The sequence below is a fragment of the Drosophila subobscura genome, chromosome O (assembly GCF_008121235.1).
Source record: "Drosophila subobscura isolate 14011-0131.10 chromosome O, UCBerk_Dsub_1.0, whole genome shotgun sequence".
Classification (NCBI taxonomy): Eukaryota; Metazoa; Arthropoda; class Insecta; order Diptera; family Drosophilidae; genus Drosophila; species Drosophila subobscura.
Window position 1 is genome coordinate 21216172 of NC_048533.1, and position 20912 is coordinate 21237083.

Below are 20912 nucleotides of genomic sequence, written 5' to 3' on the forward strand. Positions count from 1 at the left end.
TGTCTTGATTGAAGGTTGATTTGTTGCATTTAGTGGCTCGGACTCTCCTGGGACTTGGACTGGCCTACCTGGTCGGTTGTTTTGATGAGATTAGCACACGTGTTGAACACGCACGCCATTGTGCCACCTCCAGTGGCAGCAGATCAGCGATCGGCATCGGTTCTCTCGGGTTTGGCTTGCAGTTGTGGGCGAGAGGCGTTGCAGCATCGGCGGCGGCTGCGGCGGCGGTGGCTTGAAAGGCCCTTAAATTTATTTTGACAAATGACATTTCAATCGCAATTGTGGGCACAGCGTGAGATCTGTTGCCCCCTTCCCCTGCCCCTGCCCACCATCCTTCGCCATCGTATCGTAATTCAAAATTGAAACGGCGCGCAATTCATTTGGCCAAATCAAACAAATCGTAAAAGGCAAGAAGCGCGCGAAAATGCAAAAAGAAAACACACAGAGAGCTAAAACGTGATTGGAGCCACCTCAAGCTGACGCCACCAGGTCGGCCCTCCCCCGAGCACCCCGTGGTCTGCATGCAGCATGCGGCATCCACCTTGTGGTCGGTCCACAGTCGCCACAAGTCTACCTACAGCAAAGACGGTGCTGTGCTGTGTGGCCACAAAGTGATTTGATCTTTGCACCAAAGTGGTAATCCGCATCTAATAATGTGAAGCGGTGCATTCGGCGCACGATCTCCAGCCGTTGCAAGATGGAAACGGCTTGGCTCCAAGGCAGAGGCAGAGCCAGAGCCAAAGACAGAGCCAGAGCCAGAGACCTCCCAGTTGTTGTGGCTCTGTGTGGCGAGGCTGCAGCCCGAAAGTTGATTGGAGTCAACGATGGAGTTATTTGTACGATTGGACCCGACTCTCTGGACCGAGCGACCATCTGTTGCGGCGACTACTCCTTGCCCTGCTGCTGCTCCTCCTTCTCTCTCCTCCTGCTGCCGATCGATGCGCACGTTGATTGTGCCGCGAATAACAACAACAACAGCAGCAACAAATTATATGCGTGGCGCATAATTGAGAAATATTGAGACATTATGCCACACATGTCTGGGGGGCTGGGGCTGGGGCGCTCTCCAGGTGTGGCCCTGATTTCATCTGGCGTTCTTTCTAATTGCAATTATCGATACAAATAAGATTTATACAGACCAAAAGTTATGCTGACACATCACGCCTGAAACACGAAGAAAGAGCTACAGAAAAGAGAGGGAGAGAGGGAGAGAGAAAGCAAGAGAACGGTGATTTTCTTTCATAGATAATTCGCTTAAATTATGGCGCAGCGCGATCAACATTCAACATTAATGCCCCACAGCGACCTACAGCAGCGATTGAAACGATACACATTGATATCAAAGAGAACATCAATCAGTGAGCGGCAAGAAAGAGACAGAAAGAGAGGGAGGGAGCAAGAGAGACAGCTGTACATTGAAGTGTACTTCGCTGGTTTATTGTGAAAATTGAGAAAGTCTGTGATGCATATTTTATATGACAATGCTGGGGCCAGGGCCATTTAGCGGAATTAAAACACTGCCACAGAGACCCCACCCATGAACCGAAGGGACACACAGAAAGAGAGTGAGAGTGTGGAAGTGTAACAGAGACCTGGTAGATTGACAAATTGAAATGAATGTGTGTCCATTCGCTTGGAAATGTCCATTAAATGACACTCCCCAAGCGGCCAGCGGCGGCATCATAAAACGTGCCCGTGCCCACAGGCAGGCAACTCAGGGACAGGACACATGAACATTATGACACCTCACCTCAAATGACATGCACATGATTGCCTAACTGGTGCCGCAGCTCATCCTCTTGAAATTGAAAATTCTTCAGAGTCATCAAGCCACACCATAGTCATCCAAGTTGATGCCTCTCCTACTCCCACTCCCACTCCCACTGCCCCGTTTGGGCATAAAAAGCGTGACGTATTTCCGCTTCCCATTTGCACCTGCATTCATTATCCTGTGGTGGTGCTGCTGCTGCTGGTACTCTGTGGCATGCGTAACGAAACTTTCGCAGTTGTAAGTTTTGACATTCGCCCCAGGAGGGGTTGCTGCCGACACCGGATCGGGGTTGGAGTTGGCAATCCGGATTTTGGGTACAAGTGCGCGTGTCCAATGCGATTTGCTGTAGTCAAGTGACTTTATTTTTATTAGCACAACTTAATGAACTTGAAATTTTTCAACATTTATCACAATGTACTGACTTTTTGTTGTCGTTGCTGTTGTTGCCTCTCCAACTTGGCGAAATTAGAAAGTAAAGTGATTTATGAACGTGCCGTGACTGAAGATGAAGTGTAGCACTGGCCTAGCAAAAGTTAATTGCCGCCTGCGGATTAGACGGGGATATACAGTATGGCAGTGGATACTCAGCTGAGAACGGCTGTTCCTCAAGTGAATATTTTGGATCCAGGCTGAACAATAGAAGTCGAGAAAATTATCATATTTAAATTTCAAAGGTCGCAACGCCAAAAAAGATACTGTTGGCATTCCACGTGTTTGGACTGTCGAAACGCAATGCATATGTATGTATGTACATATGTATGTACATGTGTAATATCTACGTATTATATATGTAATTGCACAAATGTTTGTGACTTAAAATTATTCTACACTTGAAGAAAAAATGACATAGAACTAAAACAAATAAACATATAAAATATTCGGTTTTTGGGTGTACGTGTGATTAAATTCAAACAAGTGAATTTAACATTTGTTTTTATTTAATGAGTCATTTCTTGACATCACCCGGACCGGACCACTGTGTCGAAAATGTATATGTAAATATAAAGAGCTGCCAAAACATGTAAAAGTGGAAGAAAACTAGCTTTTTTATGGGCAGTATTAATTGGACTAAAATGTTAGAGAGTATCAGGTGTTGGAATTATCAATATTTAGCATGAAAATCTAGACAGAAATATAGCTAATGCCTGCATATGGCTAAGTGCGGTATAGAAATTTTCCACGATTATTGTACTATTATTTAATCTTATTTTAATCACTAGTTGTATCTCCTTGCCTCAATGAGAATATCTTTAGCTAAGAGTAAAATAGGTAAATTTCAAAATAAACTATAAATTTCATTTTCTAAACTCGTAAATACATATATTAAATTTTATTTCACAATCCTCTTATAAGTAATGGTCGTATTATTAATATCCTCCTGTGGATGATCCTTGTCGCCCCAGCCCCAAACTGGATGTGTGCCATCGCCAGTGCGGAGGACGCGCTTTCGCACCATGTCCATGGAGACGCTCTTTAGATCGTAGGCCCAGCCGAGACGAGCAAACAGCCTGATGAAGTTGGTGGTCAGATCCCGTGAATAGCGTCCCAGCTCGGCGCTCTTGTAGTCCCAGGGGAAGACGTGGTGGTAGTTGTGGTAGCCCTCGCCGAAGCGTAGCCACACCAGGAAGACCTGGGTGGTGGGGCTGATGGAGGCGTCGTAGGGGCGATTTCCGTACAAGTGGGCGGAGCTATTGAGCAGCCAAACGAAGTTGAGGACCAGGCACCAGCGCATGAGCGCCGTCACGTGCCAGGCCACGCTGACGGACTCGCCCCAGAAGTACACAGGAATTACCGTGGGCAGGATGAAGCAGCAGATGGGCATCAGGAACAGGTAGTACTTCTTCTGGAACATCACCAGCGGGTCCCGTCGCAGATCGGACAGATCGATGGACTTACCCTTTTCCTTAACTTCGGGATGCTTCTTGCAGCACAGCCAGCCGATGTGCGAGAAGAACCAACCGCGAGTCGAGTTGTACGGATCGGCATCCGTCTCCGAGTATTTGTGGTGCAGGCGATGATCGCGCGCCCAGTAATACACGGCATCCTGGAAGGCTATCGTATTGAAGAAGATGAAAATCGCACGCAGCGGCAGGTTAGCCTTGAAGGTGCGATGCGCCCACAGTCGATGTGCACCTCCCGATATCCCGAGGCCAGAGAAAATAAAAACAAGAGCCGTAAACGCCACCGTCTGCCACATTGTTCCGGTGAGCAGCAACCAAATGCCGTACACAGAGGCCGTGTGCAGATAGATAAACGCCAATATATTGGTCCAGACGAGCTCCAGCTTCCGCCCGTCCGTGGTCTTTAGTGTGCTGATATCCTTGGGGGTGCCTTGTGGCTCTGCATCCATTTCGTAGAGCACGCCCGTGGTGTCCGAAGGAGTGGGACCACATTCGATGGCTTCGCTGTTGGGTGGCATATGGAGACTTTGCGGTAGGTCTGTTGCCTACGACGAATCAAACTGTAATTCGGGGGCCTGTGCCACACACCGTTCTTATAATGATTTCATTCAATTAAAATATGCGCAATTAGATTTGCATTTCAATTAAATTGTTGTCGTACAAAATTTGGTGGGAAAGCGTGGAGTATAGATAGAGTAGTGGCAAGGTCAACTATCTGTGTCTGTGTGTGTGTGTGTGTATGTGTATTTGGAATGCCACAAGAGACCGATCATTAGCTATTTACTGCGGATTAAAACTGAATTATACGGAAGAGCTAAGTAAACTTGAACAAAACCTGAAGTTTCAATAGTGTTTGTAACAAATGCTAATCGAAGCACGCTTCTAAATTGTTTATTCAATTAAAATTCGTGAGAATATTTAAAAATTAGTGTGTCTTCAGTTCAAGGGCACATTTTATTGCTAGCGATAGCTTACGCAGAGGCTATGCATATTCTTGATCCTAAACAACAGGGCAAGATTGATTTGTGGATTAGAAACTAGATCATATTTAACGTTTTGTTGGGCTAACTACATATATATTGAAAAAACTAAGTACATAATGAATACAAACAAATTAGAATTTGTTGTGAAAAGTAAGCAGTCGGAGAATGTTAAAGCTGCACTCCCGCATGTTTACGTTTTATGCTTGCAATCTCATAACAATAACAGTTACATATGTGCTGTGAGCTTCTCAGCTATGTACATATGTACATATGTCTCTCTCTTTCTTTCTCACTCGTTCTGCAGCGTGCAAGCTCAGCGTGCAGTTTACAAGCACCTTTATCTTCTCGATCTAACGTGAGCTTTTTCGCTCATGCAGTAAACACAACAACAAAAAGCTTACTAGGGAGCTTGCACTTTTGCTGCTTACCAAGGCACTTGAACTTTTACAGTAATTTGCGTCTCTTTCCACACACCCACGCTATCGAGTGTCTCCCCATTAATTAGAGCAAACGACGCATTTTATGGCATTGCAATCAGCGTACAAAACAGCGCGAAAGTTTAATTGCAGCCTTTTGGCTTTGGAAAATAAGAGTATGCCATAATTGCATGTAAGACAGGGAGGGGGAACTGTCTCCGCATGACGCATGCGCGTAATTGTAGTGCACACGAGAATTGCATAGAGCCAGTACACAGGGGTGCACTCTGTTGTTGCTGGCGGGTGCTATTTATATGGCCCGCACTGTGGCAGCCAAAGCCATTCCCATTCTCATTATAGACAAGGCTGGCTAGAGGGCCAGCCACAGCAGGCTGAACCCGGCTCGGTTCCAATCCCAGTGCCAGTGCCGGGACCCCATTAACGTCAGCCTCGCGTTAAAAATCGATAGATGGATTGGGCACTGGCCACTACCGAAGCTTGGACCGAAGCTGGGTCTGCCGCTGTCGCTGTCGCCGTTGCCATCGTGGCCGTCACTGTGGTCTCTTGAAGACTCTCTGAAGACTATCGGCGGCTCGCGGACTTGCCTTGGCCGCGGCAAAGATCAAAGCTCGCGAAAAACCACCATCATCTTCTTAAAGGTGGTAATTATGCCTCACTTTGCCTCGTATATGGTCGCCACACTGCGATCCGATGCGATGCGATCCGAGCGATGCGTTTGCTTTGTTGTTCTCTGGACTGCGCTGCGTTCCTCTCTTGTGTATGCTTAGGGTCCTCTCTCGTTGATAAAGAACTTGAAGTGGAAGTGGCCTTGTTGGGGATCTCCTGTCTTGTCTTGTTGTCTCGGTGAAAGCTTCGCAGCAAATTTATACGCACTTCTGTACGAAAACATGGCCGCCGGCTGCAAAATCGCACATAACCCCAAATTTGGGGTTTAAGTAGCCCAATATCAAAGTGGACCTAAAGTTGTGGATGGAGCTGGAGCTGGAGTTGGAGTTGGAGCTGTGCCTGTGGTAGCCCTTCATCATAACTCAGCTGTCAGCTGCATGTCACTTTTGCGGCTACCGATCGATGTCGATGTCGATGTGGATGTGGATCGGCAGCACTTTGAAATTGTAGACGCAATTAGTTTGAAATATTATTATCGACACGTACTCTCCCCAGCTCAAAATGGAGCTGGTGGAAGGGGAGACTTGTGGTCGGTCTACAATTAGCCTTAATTGAGGAATTTCATTCGTGTTAAACTCTTTGACCGCATCTCTCTCTCTCTCTCTCTCGGGAAGATTTCTCTCGAGACCCCAAAAACCAGAACCCCAAATTGGAGGATCAGTCTGCCATATTGCATTGAAAAGCTGCTGACAAAAGCTGTCATTGATGATGGACTCGGGCAGCCGAGCCGCTATTTGAAAATCAAATTGCGCCATTAACTGGCGGCAATTAGTAGACGTAGAAGCTCGAAGCACTCGCCACAGACATTGGTCTGTCAAACGGTAGTGAGTGGAACGTTACTTTTTCAATTACGAATAGAGAATGATTGTTTTGTGCCGTCAAAAGATGACGAATGTGCACAGCTGCCACTGAAAAAAATTATTTAAAAAATTGCCAGAAATTTAGCTACTAGAGATGGAATATTGGGTTCACTTTTGTATGTCTAATATTTGGCTTCAGCTTCAGAAAATCGCCAATATTTGAATACGCATTCCAGCCGTAAAATTGTCAAGTAAAGTGATAGAAATATTTGCCACGAACTTCCTTCTCTCAGTGTAGCATTGAACAAATGTCAAACCGAGAAGCTTTTTGTTCAGTTCAACGGCAATCCCCGAGTCAAATCATAAAACCTAATGGATTACAATGCTTCTGTACTCGTTCGTTCGTTCGTTGGCGGCGTTAATTAGTTTGTGACTGTCTGAGAGCCGGGGGCCTAATTAATTAGACAATGAGCCTCGACTGGTGCCACTCCGCGACTCTGCAACCCAGCCAGTGGAGCTCCGGTGGGTTGCTGATGGATTTTGCTCGATCAGCTAAAAGCTGAAAGCCAAAACGCGCCATTATCATTAATAATATGACATTATGAGTTAAGTAAATTTATGTCTGGCTCGCAAACGGAGTGTATATAATTTCTGTCTGCAAATTATAGCTTTGCTCTCTGTCTCCACTCTATACCACTTTCTGATATTGATATTGAAATGAGGAAAGACCGTCCAAATGTCGCAATGACATTCGCCTCTCTGCTCCCATGTGAACTGACTTCATTAATTTATTTATGAGTTGATTGTGTCGAGTGGAGGGACAGAGGGAATTGGCACAGGGCAAAGGCAAAGACAGAGCGGAGTGTGCTGCCACGGAAACAAACAGAAAATTACACTGAAATTATGGCAACAATTATTTTAAAATTGAATTACGTCCAATTACAAATGAAATGAAATGCAGATGGCATCAAGATATACAACGTTCTCTTCTCCTTCGGCATGATGGCCGCTTGAATTTCGGCTCTTGGTTACTGGGTTCTGGCCAGGAAGGAAGGTGGCTGGCTGGCTGGCTGGCTGTCTGTTGTGGAGGCGGTAGTGGGTGACTCCCCAAAAGGAAGAAACGAAACGTACAAAAAAACCAATTACGTGGCTGAGACTCGGGCCTGGGCGGTGGCCGTGTCAGGACGTAAGTTATTATCCTGCAATTAATTTGGCTAAATGTTCTGCTCTCCTCTGGGCTCTGTGCTCTGTGTGCATATCCCGTGCTGCTCGTGCGCAAGCGCTGCGCTCTGGCCAGCGCTGATTGGCTGCCAGAAACAGTGACGTCACCGTTGCAAGCGGCAAGCAAGACACGCCTGCAACACACGAACAGAGAGAGGCAACACACAGCCAAAGAGAGCGAGAGTCGGAGAGCGAAAAAGAGAGAGAGAAGTTAGTTGTTGTGGCTGCTGTCGGAAGAGCCGCAAAAGATTTTTGTTTGACTTCAAGGAAGTTTTGCGCTAAAAATCGAAAAATGAAAAATGTTTATGGATGTATTATAGATTATAAATAAAGATATAGATAGATACATTTACCGATTAAATATATAGAATATACATATATAAATTCTTCGGAAAATAAGTGAAAAGGAAGTTTGTTTTATTTCCAATAAATTCATTCTGACTCCCATTACATTTTACATAATTTACACTTCTTGGTGGTCTTTTACGGGTGTGTTTTCTACACCCATCTAGAGGTTAAACTTAAGAGTTGAAACCGAAACTAAATGCAATTACCATCTTGCTATCAATTTGTAGCTATCTCTTGAAATGAAATCAATTCTTTGATTAAACCAATCACGCACACATATTAATTGAGTTGAGCGTTCTGCTCTAATCTCAACTTTTCTCTACTAATTTCCTCAGGCCCAAATGCATTTGGAAAATGAACTAATTTGTAGCCAAAGCCTCTCTCTCCCTCATTTAGTTATCTGACATAGTAGCTGCCCGAAGTAGCGCCCACTGATTCTGGTGCAACGCCACACGCAGTGATATGGAGAGGGATTGGGACTGCGACTGGGACTGGGATTGGAAGCCATCAACTAAATTAATTTTCGAATTGGTTCACGCTTATCGAAAATGGCTAAAAGTGGAAACCTTTTAGGCGGGCAGCGTCTTGTGTGGCAAATTAAAATTCAATTTTTCAAACACATCAAATCCCATCCAATCGAATCGAAGACGTACAGCGGACAGCAGACAGTGGAGAACAAAGCCTCCAGCCAGCCGTGCCGTTGCACCGATTACAGCCCAGGGCACAGAATTGAATGGCAGTCCACTTAATTCGATTTACTTTAATTTACTTTTTCTTCTCTTCTTGTTGTTTTTCCACTGGTTTGTTGATGCTCTCCTGTGCGTCAGCGCGTGTGTTAATGACGCTTTACAAATGCAGGAACAATCCTTGGACTCGCTGGTGTGAAGCTCCTTTTGTCTGGAGGGGAATGCGTAGCAAATGTTCTGCACAAAGGGAATTGGAATAGGAATTGGCACAGGTTTGCCTGCAGGTCTGGATCGGGGTCTGGGTCGGTGTCAGAGTCGGGAAAACTCATTACAAAGCGTGTGATAATCCACAGATCGGCACAAAAGGCTGAAGGCTCGCATTATGCACACGTAGTTAGCGCAAGGTAGGTCCTGGGTCCTTGGTCCTTGTCATCCTTCATCCTTCTTCGGCGTTGGTGGCTAATGGACCCAGTCCCAGAGCCCTTTAGTCTTGGTCAGTGCCTTTCACACCTACACTCGGCTCGACTGAGCGTGAAGAATCGCGCACAGGCAGAGGCTGAGGCAGAGATTCGTCCTTTAGCCTCGTCCTAGCTTTGATCAGTGCCGCCTCCACACAGGTGCCGCGCTTAGCCCGGCCACAATTAGGCGTTAATACGCCGGAGAGAGAAGAGAGAGAGATTTATAATTGTGTTAAAAATCCCGGCACTCAAATTTCATGAGAACAGAATCGAGAATCGTTGCATTCTGAATATCGATATGGATCTCCATTGCCATCCATTTCCATTCCCCTTGCCACGCTCGAGGGCGTTGCAGTATTTGCTGTTGAAATTTTAAGCTAATTTACACATTTCCCTACAACAATCGATGAGCGGAGCGAAAAATGTGGCGTCACTGTGTTAATTGCTGCCCCTGCCTCCTGGCTTTCCCCGCCACTGACACTGCCACTGCCCAGTCATTCTGCCCAAATCCATCCATGCCCTATCAGGCGCTGTCTGCTCCAGGCTCATCCTTCCGCCAGATCCATCGATGCCCTATCAGCGGTCTGCCGCTCACAACCGTTTCCCATCTGCCTACACCCGAATCACGCCCCAAAAATTAATCTCCATTAGTTGGTGGGGGAGAGACCCAAAAAAGGAATAAAATCATTCAACTGCTTTCAACGCGGAAGCAATAAAATCTCAAATTACTTTTCGTTTACATCCTGACTGCCGGATGCTGGGACTAAACACCCCAACCTCGAAGATTTTTCTCTGTTAATGATAGCAATTAATTTTCCAACACCCACTGAGACAACAAGAGAGAGAGAGGGGGGGGGAGAGCCAGAGAGCGACCCCCAAAGATAAACAAATCGGAAAGCATATTTTTATTGTCTCATCGCCAAAATACCGCTGGGTGCCATTAATTACTCAAAAAAGGCAGACCAAACCCCAGTCCGACCCCCGGCTAGAGCGTGGCGAATTCTTATCCCTTTTCCATTTGTGCGCAAAACTTTCATCGCTTTTTCTCTGTTTCTGTCTCGCCACACACACACACACACACACACACACACACGTAGAGAGAAGTGTCGCCGTGATTTATTGCTGGGGCACATAATAAATTTCTTCACTCCAGGTGATAATACATAAATCAATCCATTAGTTTTTGCTCACTCACATGTATCATCGCCTTCGATTTGTTGACTCTGACTTTTATTTACTCCTTGGGGGGGGCAACCCTCGAGGGTTGTGCCATGGGGGGAGTTCCATAGGGTTCTATGGGGAGAGTTTATTGAGCTGAATTCGTTGCGCAGCTTTCTGGCTTTTGCACTGCAGTGACAATAAATTATTGGCATGATTAGTCTGAATTTGGCATTGCGGAAGCTGCGAGCTGTTCCCACAGCCATTGCCCTAATCGCAGCGAATAGAAATGCAAACGAATCGAAAACTTTCCCAAGATTTGGTGCCATGATTTCCCATGGCATGGCAAAAGTTGTGTACAAACTGAAAGACGCCGAAAGATTAGCATTAGCAAACATCAATAGTAATGTGCAATGTGACAAAATGATGGGGCACAACCAAATGGAATGGAATGGAATGAACTGGAAGATGACGCCCCAAGGTATGCAGCAGTCCAAGGGCCACTCAACCCTAATCTGTGTGTGTGTGTGTGTGCAACACAGGTGGCAATGTAGCCATTATGGCTAATGGGTAAAAGGCCTGGCGGCCAAATGAGTTAAGCCAACAAGAAGAACTACCAACAGCGAGGGCAAGAGCAAGAGCGAGGGCAAGAGCAACATCAGATCAGTTCAGCCTCAGCTCAGCTTCGAAGCGTTAAAGTAAGCCATAAAAAAGACAAAGCCGTCATTTTTCTAATGAACCAGCAGCAGCAGCAGCAGAAGATGAAGCTGAAGCTGGAGCTGGCACTGAGGCTGGGCCCGAAGCTGTGGCTGCCCAAGTGGAAGTCAGTTAAAAGACGTTTGGGCCAATCAGGCCGCTGCGCTGAACTTCAAAGCCAAATGAGACTGAGGCGCAGATATGAGCCGCTTAACGCATCCAATGGAGCAGCCAAAAGGCAGAGAGAGAGACACGCACTCGGACTGCGTCTTGTGGCTCCAACTTGGAGTCAGTCGACTCGGCGTAGCTTTTGATAAATGAGCAGACAGGCGTACAAAGTGGAGAATAACGAGCGAAAACAGGCTCTGAGCCTCTCTGTGGCAACCACCGAGTGGAGAGAGGTAACGAGCCCCCACGAGTGCTGCCTGTGTGAGTGAGAGTGCCCCATACAGATAGTGTGTGTGTGTGCCGCAAAGCAGGCTTAATCACATTGCCTGGCCATTGGCCAGACGGCGAAAGATCAAAGCGCGGCTGGGCTGTTAGACGCGGCTAGCTTGGTGGTCGCCCTACCAGGCTGTGGCTGTGGCTGTGGCTTTGGGCTTGGCCGGGGCCTAGAATGATATGGCTAGGTAATTGGCAGGTAGTCGCGCGGCATCTCCCAAATGACATGCCAATGCGGTGTGGCACAAGCAGTAGTCCAGCCAGCCAGCAAATAAAACTCTGAAAAAAGCTCTTCCTCTGAGGACAGAGACACACAGAGAGAGAAAGGGAGGGACTGGGACAGCTGCTGCTGCCGCTGCCACCAAATGTGATATTTTTCACATTCCCATGACATTCTGCAGACCTCGAACGTAGGACGCCAGCGGAAGTGGCAAAATGAGTGGCGTTTCAAGACGCCGCCAAGCCAGCGACACGACACGACACGATTTGGGAGGCTACAAACATAAATACAGATACATCTGTGGCATGGATTTCGCATGTGAAATGCGACAAAAGTGACATGCAAAATTCTGTCAAATTAAAGTCAGTCATTCGGGGCAATAACACTCTGCAGCGCCCCCAAATCCCCACACAAGTATCATTAGCATAACTGTCAAAGCCCCGGCCAGAGGCACATCAAAGAGGCAGTCCCCCCTCCCGCGACACGCATCGTCGACAAGCAGACAAATATCAGCTAAATAAATTCGCGGTAAACATTAAAACCAGCCGGGGAGCAGACAGAGACAACGGGAAGGGATAAGGGATAGCAGCCACTCAATCAACTAACTGAAAACCGATTCCCAGTTCCTGCGAGGCACTTCCTGACTTTTGAGAGGCCGCCGCCGAGTGGCGAAAATGAGCAACATCCTGACTGAGTGACGGCTGCGAAGTCGGTGGATGCAAGTGCCACCAAAGAAGCGTGGAAAATGCGCAAAGTAATTACATAACTACAGCTACAATGCAACACAATCAAAACACACTTGCAACGCCCTCTCCTCCAGCCTAAAACAACAAATAAAGCAATCAAAGTGAAGAAGATCCCGAGAGCGAGAGCGACACATGTTCTGTTCCCACACACTCAGCAAACGGAAAAGAAACCTTTCTCCATCAGCATTACGTCAGAGGCACAGAGACAGAGTCCCCGAAAGAACAACAAATTGTTGGAAATTTATAAACGTCAAAATAGGCAAAAGTCAAGATCCCTCGATATATTTTATGGCCACAAGCAAAGAACGCACTCACACACTTTCCTTTGGAGCTGCTCCTGGACCAGGTCCCAGTCCGAGTTCAGGTCAATCCCTGCACCTTCGATTGGGCACTTGTCAAATGCGTGTGAATGGAAACGTCAAACAGGATCGTCGTGGAGGAGGCAGCGAAGAGAATCAAAGGGATTGTGAATCATAAAAACGCGCCGACGATTTCACACTCACCTCTTTGGGGCGTAATAAAAATTAAACGGTAGCTAGTTAGGAGGTTAGCTGGAGGCATTCTTAGATCTTCGATCTGCCCATGGGCCTGGCATTTGTTTGCATTGATTCCAAACGGTGGCTGTGGCGGTTATTTCTGTTTCATGTACAATATTTTCATTAAGAAACGGAATTTTCGTGGAAATATTAAGGCGACCAAGGCGACGGCGCTTTTGAAGCCCCTGCCTGAGACCTGAGCGACAACACTTCCCAGAAAGGGAGATTCAGACTGGATCTGGGTGTGGGAATCGGCATAGAATAGGTTACCATTAGGAGCCCCGCCCTGGCCGTGGGGTCTGCTAATTAAAGCACACAAAAATCTTAATTTGTGGATTTGTTCCGGGACACAGTCGTTGATGTTGATGGCAATCAATCGCAATGCCACACACGTGCACAGAGGAGAGACCTGCCACATCATGATCGAATGCTCGATGAGCAGCAGAGCCTCTCCCTTGATTGATCGCGCTCAGTTTCGCTATCTGCTATCGAGATCATGTGCGAGCAAATAAATAACCAACTAATCATCAAAAATTAATCGCAACAGAGCCAAAAGTCGGCTGTAAATTAAAATGTTTATGTAGATAAATGACTGCGTTTACGGCAATGAATATTCATGGAGCGTTTCTTTCCAGAGCGGAATTTTAAATTAAATTAAAAAAATCCACTAATCAAATTAATTAATTATTTACTTTAGAAGCTACGAAAGCCGACATCAAACGTAGACTGCGACTGGGCCATAATAAATTCATTATAACGATCAAAATGGCTGGCCACATGGCACTAATCACAGTTTATTAGCTGCATAAAATATATTATAGATTAAATTTGCATTTGCTGCCATCACAACAGATAAATTGCAATGATATATCCGTAAATAAGTTGTCAAATGTAGTCGCTGGATGCGAAAAATGGCAACAAATTGTGAGGCAACGTGAGACACTGCTATGAAAGATTAAGGAAAATAAATAAATAAATAAAATGCAAGCAAATAGACAACTAATAAAAATAGAAAAAATAAAAACAAGATATAAAATATTTTAAAAAATGCTCTAAAGCTTGATAATGAATTTTATTATATTATTTTTATTCGCAGGAACTCTTCCCTTTTAGCTGGCGTGCCCCGTGCTGAACTTGCTTGCCAACTCAATGCTCAACATTTAATTTCGTTCACATTTAATTGCCTGAAATGAACGAATGGCACTAAATATAAAAACGAAGAGGAGATTTATGCTGCAATTTGCGTAAAATTATGTTAATTGCTGCCAGGCGGCGAGACGGGAACGGACTGTGTCGGAAAAGTGGCCCGTGGGGGCGATGGTGCAGCAGAACTTCAGGTTTTTCATGCACTTGAGCGCGAAAAAATATCATTGATTTAAATTAATGGACATGTCAGGCAATTAATAAATGCAAAAAGCCTGGCAGGCCATTCAGACATAGACATGGCAGTGCCACCAACACTATGATGATGAGGCGGATGTTTGTGGTGCTGGGGTGTGTGGTGGGGGTGCAGTGTGAAGTGTGGTAGTGGAGCAAAGGAAGCCGAAAATGCAAATCCGGTATAAGTGGGAGAAAAACGGAAAGACATATTGCTTGGGCAGTCGGATTTGGAAGAGGAGAAGGAAGTACATCATCGGAAAAGGGAAGAGGAATGGAAAAGGGTGTTACTTACTTGGTTTACATTTGTGGAAATATTTTACACATATTGTGAATAAATAAATACATTAAAAACATTAATATTCAAGCAAAGAATGCAACCTTCAATGACTTTTATTTATGTATAATTTCGATGTTAATATTTATGAGATATTTAATCAATTTTATCCACCCTTCTTCCTCCCTGATGTTCCTGCCTCTAATTAATAATTACATTCCTAATGGTTCCGCTTCCATGTGCCCCGTAATTGAGTCCAATTGGGAATGTCTCTGGTATCATCTGATGGAACTGCAAAATGTGCGAAGTGCGATGTGCATTGTTTATTAATTTCTGCCGAATTCCTCACTCTCACTCTCTGCTACGCATTGGACACGCTGACAATCAACACCAAGTCAAACCCTCAATCGCAACTGATGAACGGTAAACGGTGCAGGAATCGAGGGAAAAACTCACCCCTCCGACCGGAGCCACTCATGAATATAATAGAGTCATAAATATGAGCTGCAGATTTCTATCGCCCAGCTGCATTTGCTGGCGATTTCACGCTGGCAATCAGTTTGGCTTTTTCCTGCCCCAGTCACAGTTTCAGTCTCTTATTGTCTCCTCCTGCCCGCAGACCACTCGAGCTGCTCCTGCCCCGAGGCTCTAATGAGTTTTCAATTAAGTGTGACATCGGCAGTGTCTGTGAAGTGAATGACGCTCAGAGCAGAGCAGGCTGTCGCTGGAACAGAGCAGTCTGAAGCAGTCCAAGTCGAGCCACAACCACCCCAATTGGCAATATCACGTATACGCCGCATTCGTAACGCGTCTGGAACCCTTTTGGGCACTGCCTGGCCTGCCCTAATTTCCACTCGAGTGCCATCATTTAATTTGTTTGCATTAAAATGACATAAATTCAAGCACAGTCGAGTGGGCAGCTCCCACTCCCACTGCCACTGCCACCCGAAAGTGTCCACTCATCTCGCATGCGCCAAGAAGCCAACCCAAAAGGCGGACAAACTTTCAGCCCCGTTTCCGGTGTTGTCAGGCACTCGCCATTTTCACACTCATGCAGTTAATGAGCAATAGAATTAAATGAAAATGCCACAAGAAGGAAAAACCAGCAACCGGCCACAAAAAGTTGCTGCTGGCAGGGCCAAAGAGCTGCCCAGCGATAGCGATGCCAACAAATCGATTTGGTCAATTTGTTATTGTTGCAGTTGTAGCCAGCCGACTGCTGGACGCTGTCTCCGCAGTCTCCACAGTCTCCGCTCCAACCCTGCTCCAGCCACAAACCTTTTTGCCAAGAACGAAGCGCGCAAATCTGGAGTCGTCTCGGCTCTGGCGGCTCAGTTGAAACGTGTCGGCATCCTTTGATCAGTTCATATTATAAAATACTATGGTCACGCCTTAAAGGCATTAAACGAGATGGCGCTCAGCTCCACACAGCAACAGACACAGACGCAGAGAGGCAGAGGGTTCCAAAGAGAGAGAGAGAGCGGGCAAGAGCAATAGATTCCAGCTTGCAAGTTCTTTGTTGCATCGCTGCTTCCCTTTGCTCGTGCAACGAGAACCAGAACGCGCCGCAGCCGCAGCATCATCATCGTCTCATCTCGTCTCATCATGATGGGGCCGGACCTGAAGCCAGTTCGGCGGCTCCTCTTAGCAGCGCAGCGGAAGAGGGTTACGGGCTGCTTCCACATATGAACTCGCAAAAAAAAAGAGAGAGAAGAGAACACAAAAAGCCAGATGAAAAAACCTTTCCTCGCTTCCTGCCTACCTCTCCCGACTTTGGCTCTGAGCCGATTCTCCAGCTCCGTCTCCATCGCAAATGCAACGTCATCTCGAGAGGCGCACGGCAATCAAGCAATGTGGTCCCCAGTGCCACAGCCACAGTCCCCGCTCTCCCCCTTAATGCTATTCGGGGCGTTCTGGACCACCAAACGAGCGAATGCACCTCAAAGGTGTTTGAAATGTGCTTTTTAACTGCAATGTAGTTGATTTGATATTCATACGTGCGCCCTTTGCCGCTGCCCCGCTTCCACGGTGTAATTGTGTCGGTCTCTTGGGCTTTTTAGCAACAATGGAAAGGAGCAGAGCAGAGTAGATGATGGCCTAGGAATACCCTTACTGTAGTAGCTGAAGTGGAAGATATTTGGATGCATATTTGAAGCTTAAGCTTCCATTTGGAAGCTCTCAGTCAGCTCTTCCTGAAGTCCTTATACTTTCCCTTCTGTACAGCATATCCTCAACGTCACTGGACAGCCGCGCGGTCATATAATTACTTCTTTTTGTGCATGCAAATGTTGATTACATTGGAGCTGTGCTGCTGCAGAAAGAAAGAACATAATTTCCTCTGCCACAGAGTGCGCCCAGAAGTGAGTCAGTCAGTGTGGTGTGGTCGTGGTCGAGCTACTGTAATTTCCACTCGCATTAATTATGTTAAACACAAGTCTCAATATTTAAACAAGCGAGAGGCAGCCGAAAAAAAAGTGCAGTCCAAATGAACCACTGAACCGTTTGTTTGAGCACGGCCAACGCACAGAGTCAAAGACAAAGGGGCCGCCACCTTGAACCAGCCACCATGCGGCAGCATCAGCAACAGCTTCAGCTTTAGTGGCAGCAACATCGACAGCCTCATCAAAGCCGCCGCAGCTGGGGCAGCATTGTAATTATCACACGTCGGTCAAAATCAACGCCGGACGGCCACGCGCACTCTCTCGGTCCAACTCTATTAACTCAATTAAGAAGCCAACGCACAAATATTTGTGTGCGGCATTCAGTCGAAAAAGTATCCAAACAGTTCTCTCCACATCCCATGTAAATACGAGAGTGCCGCAGGCTCGCAGGGGGAGCATGGGGTCCCATGTTGACAGAGCGGCAGAATACACGTAGCGCGCATACGCCGTGTGGCACGGCACTCACGTGTGGAGACGCGACAGCGACACTGAGGGAAAATAAGCAGTTTAATATAAGATTATTGAAGCATTAAGCTCGGTAGGAAGTGTTGGGCATGCACGCAGAATGCGGAGAACATCATCTGAAGAACAATATGGCAAAATAAATATAAATATTTATGATAGGAACATGTCCCTTGTTTTATGCATTCTAGATGGGTGTACTCTCAATTCTGCCTCCTCCATCCTTCAACTTCCATTAAGCATTAACCCTTGCCTTATCTTTTTCCTCAGTGTATGTCTGTCGGCCCGGATCGAACTGCTCTGCTGCGGTTCGCTTGGCCCACTCACCAGAGCCAAAGTCAAAGCACACACAAAAAATGTTAAAAGAAAATCCCCAAAAATCGTAGACAACGGAAAGCACAAGACCCGAAAATAGAAACGAAGATGGAAAAGTTAAACATTTCAATTTGAGCATCGCTTTAATTAGCATGCGCTTGTTCATTGTTTTCCGTTTTTGGTGCTATCCATCGAGCGTTTGATTTGTTGTCTCGCTGTTGGTTTGGCTTTTAGCTCTTGGCTTGATTAGCGTGCACCGGCAGAGGCCTGACATTGCTGCCAAGCTTGGCCCGGAAAGCAGGCCGAGTGCCCTGGTCTTTGACAGCTACGGCGACTCCGATCCGACTCTGACTCTGTCCTCTGGTTGGCAGCGCACTCTTTGTGGGTGGCCCCCCTAAACGGCTTAGTGGTTCGCTTTGCTACTTTTTCCCTCTGGGCCACCTTTTGTTCGGCCACGGGGGCTTTCTTGGCCATGCTGATGATTGCTGTGAAATTGGCAATGTTTAATGGTCGCCCCAGCTCAAGTGTCTTTTGTGTCTTTTGGCCCTAACTACTTTCCTCTTCGATGAGTTTTTCTTTTTTTCGACACAATACGCTTAATTCGTAGGACTTTCTCTTTGATTCTCTGGTCAGGGGATAGAAATGGACAATGGACAATGGACTGAACATTCAACTAATGACTAAAACTTGGCTAATCAAGATTTAAGCTATATTGTCGAACGTTTTGTCGAATTGGTTGCGGAAATCGCAGTTGATTTGGGAGCATAAATGTTTCCACTTATTTCGAAAATTATTTAATATTACTAAATATAATCTAAGTTCTCCTTTAATTCCGATATTAGTACTTTAAATATTTAATCAAATATCCAATTCCTTTCTAATCAAACTCCAGTCAATCTCTGATTCAAATCTCCCTCGTGAATTCCACCCATTTTTTGGGTCAAACGAACACACCCCAAAATCGAAGCGGTGCAGCTTGAAGGCGTGTCAATCCATAATTATCGTCTAGTCTATCGGTAGTAATACAATTTTCGATATGCTACCAAGCGGCAATGGCAATCCATTCCAATCTGCGCCACAAGCTGCTCTATCTGCCGCACAACATCAAGTGGAAGTGGCAGTGACGGGCATGTGTCAATGCTGCGTGGGTCGCGCTCGCCCCAGCTGTAAATGTGAACCGAAAGCGACTCCACACCAGTCCGTGGCATATGCAAATTGCTCGAGGCTGGAAAATCACAGCAGCCAGAAAATGCACCACAAAAAAAAAGTATTTGTGGAAGCTGTGACTATGGTTGGGAGGGGGCTGCTGCTGTTGAAAGATTGCTAATTGACAATTATAGTCAACTTATTGTTGTTGCTGGTAAGTTTTATGACACCGGTTGCACTGCCTCCAGGCATAGTTTGAAAGACTTGGGCGTAGGCTATGGATGGCGGCACGACAAGACGAAAATAAAGTGAAATTATGCAGCAAAAATATTTTAGGACTGAATTTACATAAATTTCTAAAAATATAAATAGCTTCTCATGGTATTACAAACCTCTATTAAAATTCGTAGCTTGGTTCAAATGATGTAAAACTATCGTTAACAATCGTTTATCACACACATCTCTAGCTGCGCGGCTAATCCAAATGTGGGCGGGATTCATGGCTTGCCGGCGCTTAAAACAAACTCCAACTAAAACAGCTTTGCAGCGATTATTTAGGCGCTATCAGGCAATGAACGCTCCCATCTAAATTATAGAAAATTTAGCATTTCCGGGTGTATCAGCTGCCGCGGTGAGCGTTGCCGTTGTCCGGCAGCTGCCACGATAAATCAATGAAATCGTCGCCCCGCATTTGAATATTAATGAACCCTTTCCTTGCACTTTCACCGACCGACAGAGGGGCTCCAGTTTATCAGCGTGTGAATGAAGCCACACACACAGCATGGGCCACAGGTGTAAATTGACTTTCCCTTTGAAGGATACTGCGACTCTCAAGGTCTCAAGGACCTGGTCGACGGGGGCATAATTAACACCGCGGCTTTTCCCACGCAGCATGCGTGTGTATCTAATAGATACACTAATAGCCGCCGAGAACAAAGACCGAGATGCTATATAGAGAAGAAATTAGAATTATCCAAAAATACAGAAGCGCTAAACTCGGGGAATCAAACGCGCCGCTCCAGGCCGCTGCACTGCGGCGAAACTCAATCACAAAACCGAATGCTCAAATATTTGTGTGATTAGTCCTTATCAATAGGCAGGTCAGGTAGCTGCCTGCTGCCTGCTGCTGCCGGGTATACGGAACAGCAACCGGGATGGATTCCATGTCGAGCTGGGACCCACTGTGGCTAAAGTCGAGCGCTGAGCCTGCGGTGGTCGCCGGGGCCGCCGCCGCCGTTGATTCCTTTCTCGTTTAGCATCCTGCTGCGACGGCAATTGGCTTCGAGTTTCGATTTTTTGTTAATAGACCTTTGCCCTTTGTCTTCAGACGCCTTGACGCCTTTTGTGCTGCCGTCTTTGCCTCTTCCTCTGCGGATGCTGCTGCTTCTGCCGCTGCTGTGGCCTTTGTTCTCTGCTGATTGTTGCAACAATTCCCATTTGTTTCAATTAAAAGGATTTGAAGATTTGTTTGTTGTTTTGGGCCTGTACGTGTCAGCATTTCAAGTTGGCCAAAATGTGTGCACAATTGCAAATTGGCTTAAAGTCAAACTGCTGCACGATGTCCAGCGAGACTGATTAGATGAGTAAAAAACATAAAACAAAGAGAATTTCCTAATTTTTGTAAGTCTAGGAGCATATTGGGTGCTGAGTTAGCATTTGCTACGTAATGTATTAAATTTAGGCAATTGTTGTGAGTTACATAGGTACAATGGATAACATTTGGGACAAAAATCTATCAAAGTTCTATAAATAATTTGGGGCTAGTGAACATTTTTGTGTGTTCGGGCGTCGTATTCGCTGTCTATTTATTTATTTTGCTGATTAAA

General features: G+C 46.1%; 1 protein-coding gene across 1 annotated transcript; it reads right to left on the minus strand.

The window, feature by feature from the left end:
* Positions 1-3101: 3101 nt before the first annotated feature.
* Positions 3102-4212, minus strand: LOC117896463 (acyl-CoA Delta(11) desaturase-like). Its single transcript, XM_034804796.1, has one exon. It carries the CDS (start codon positions 4188-4190, stop codon positions 3102-3104), a length of 1089 nt encoding a protein of 362 aa, XP_034660687.1. The 5' UTR covers positions 4191-4212.
* Positions 4213-20912: the final 16700 nt, after the last annotated feature.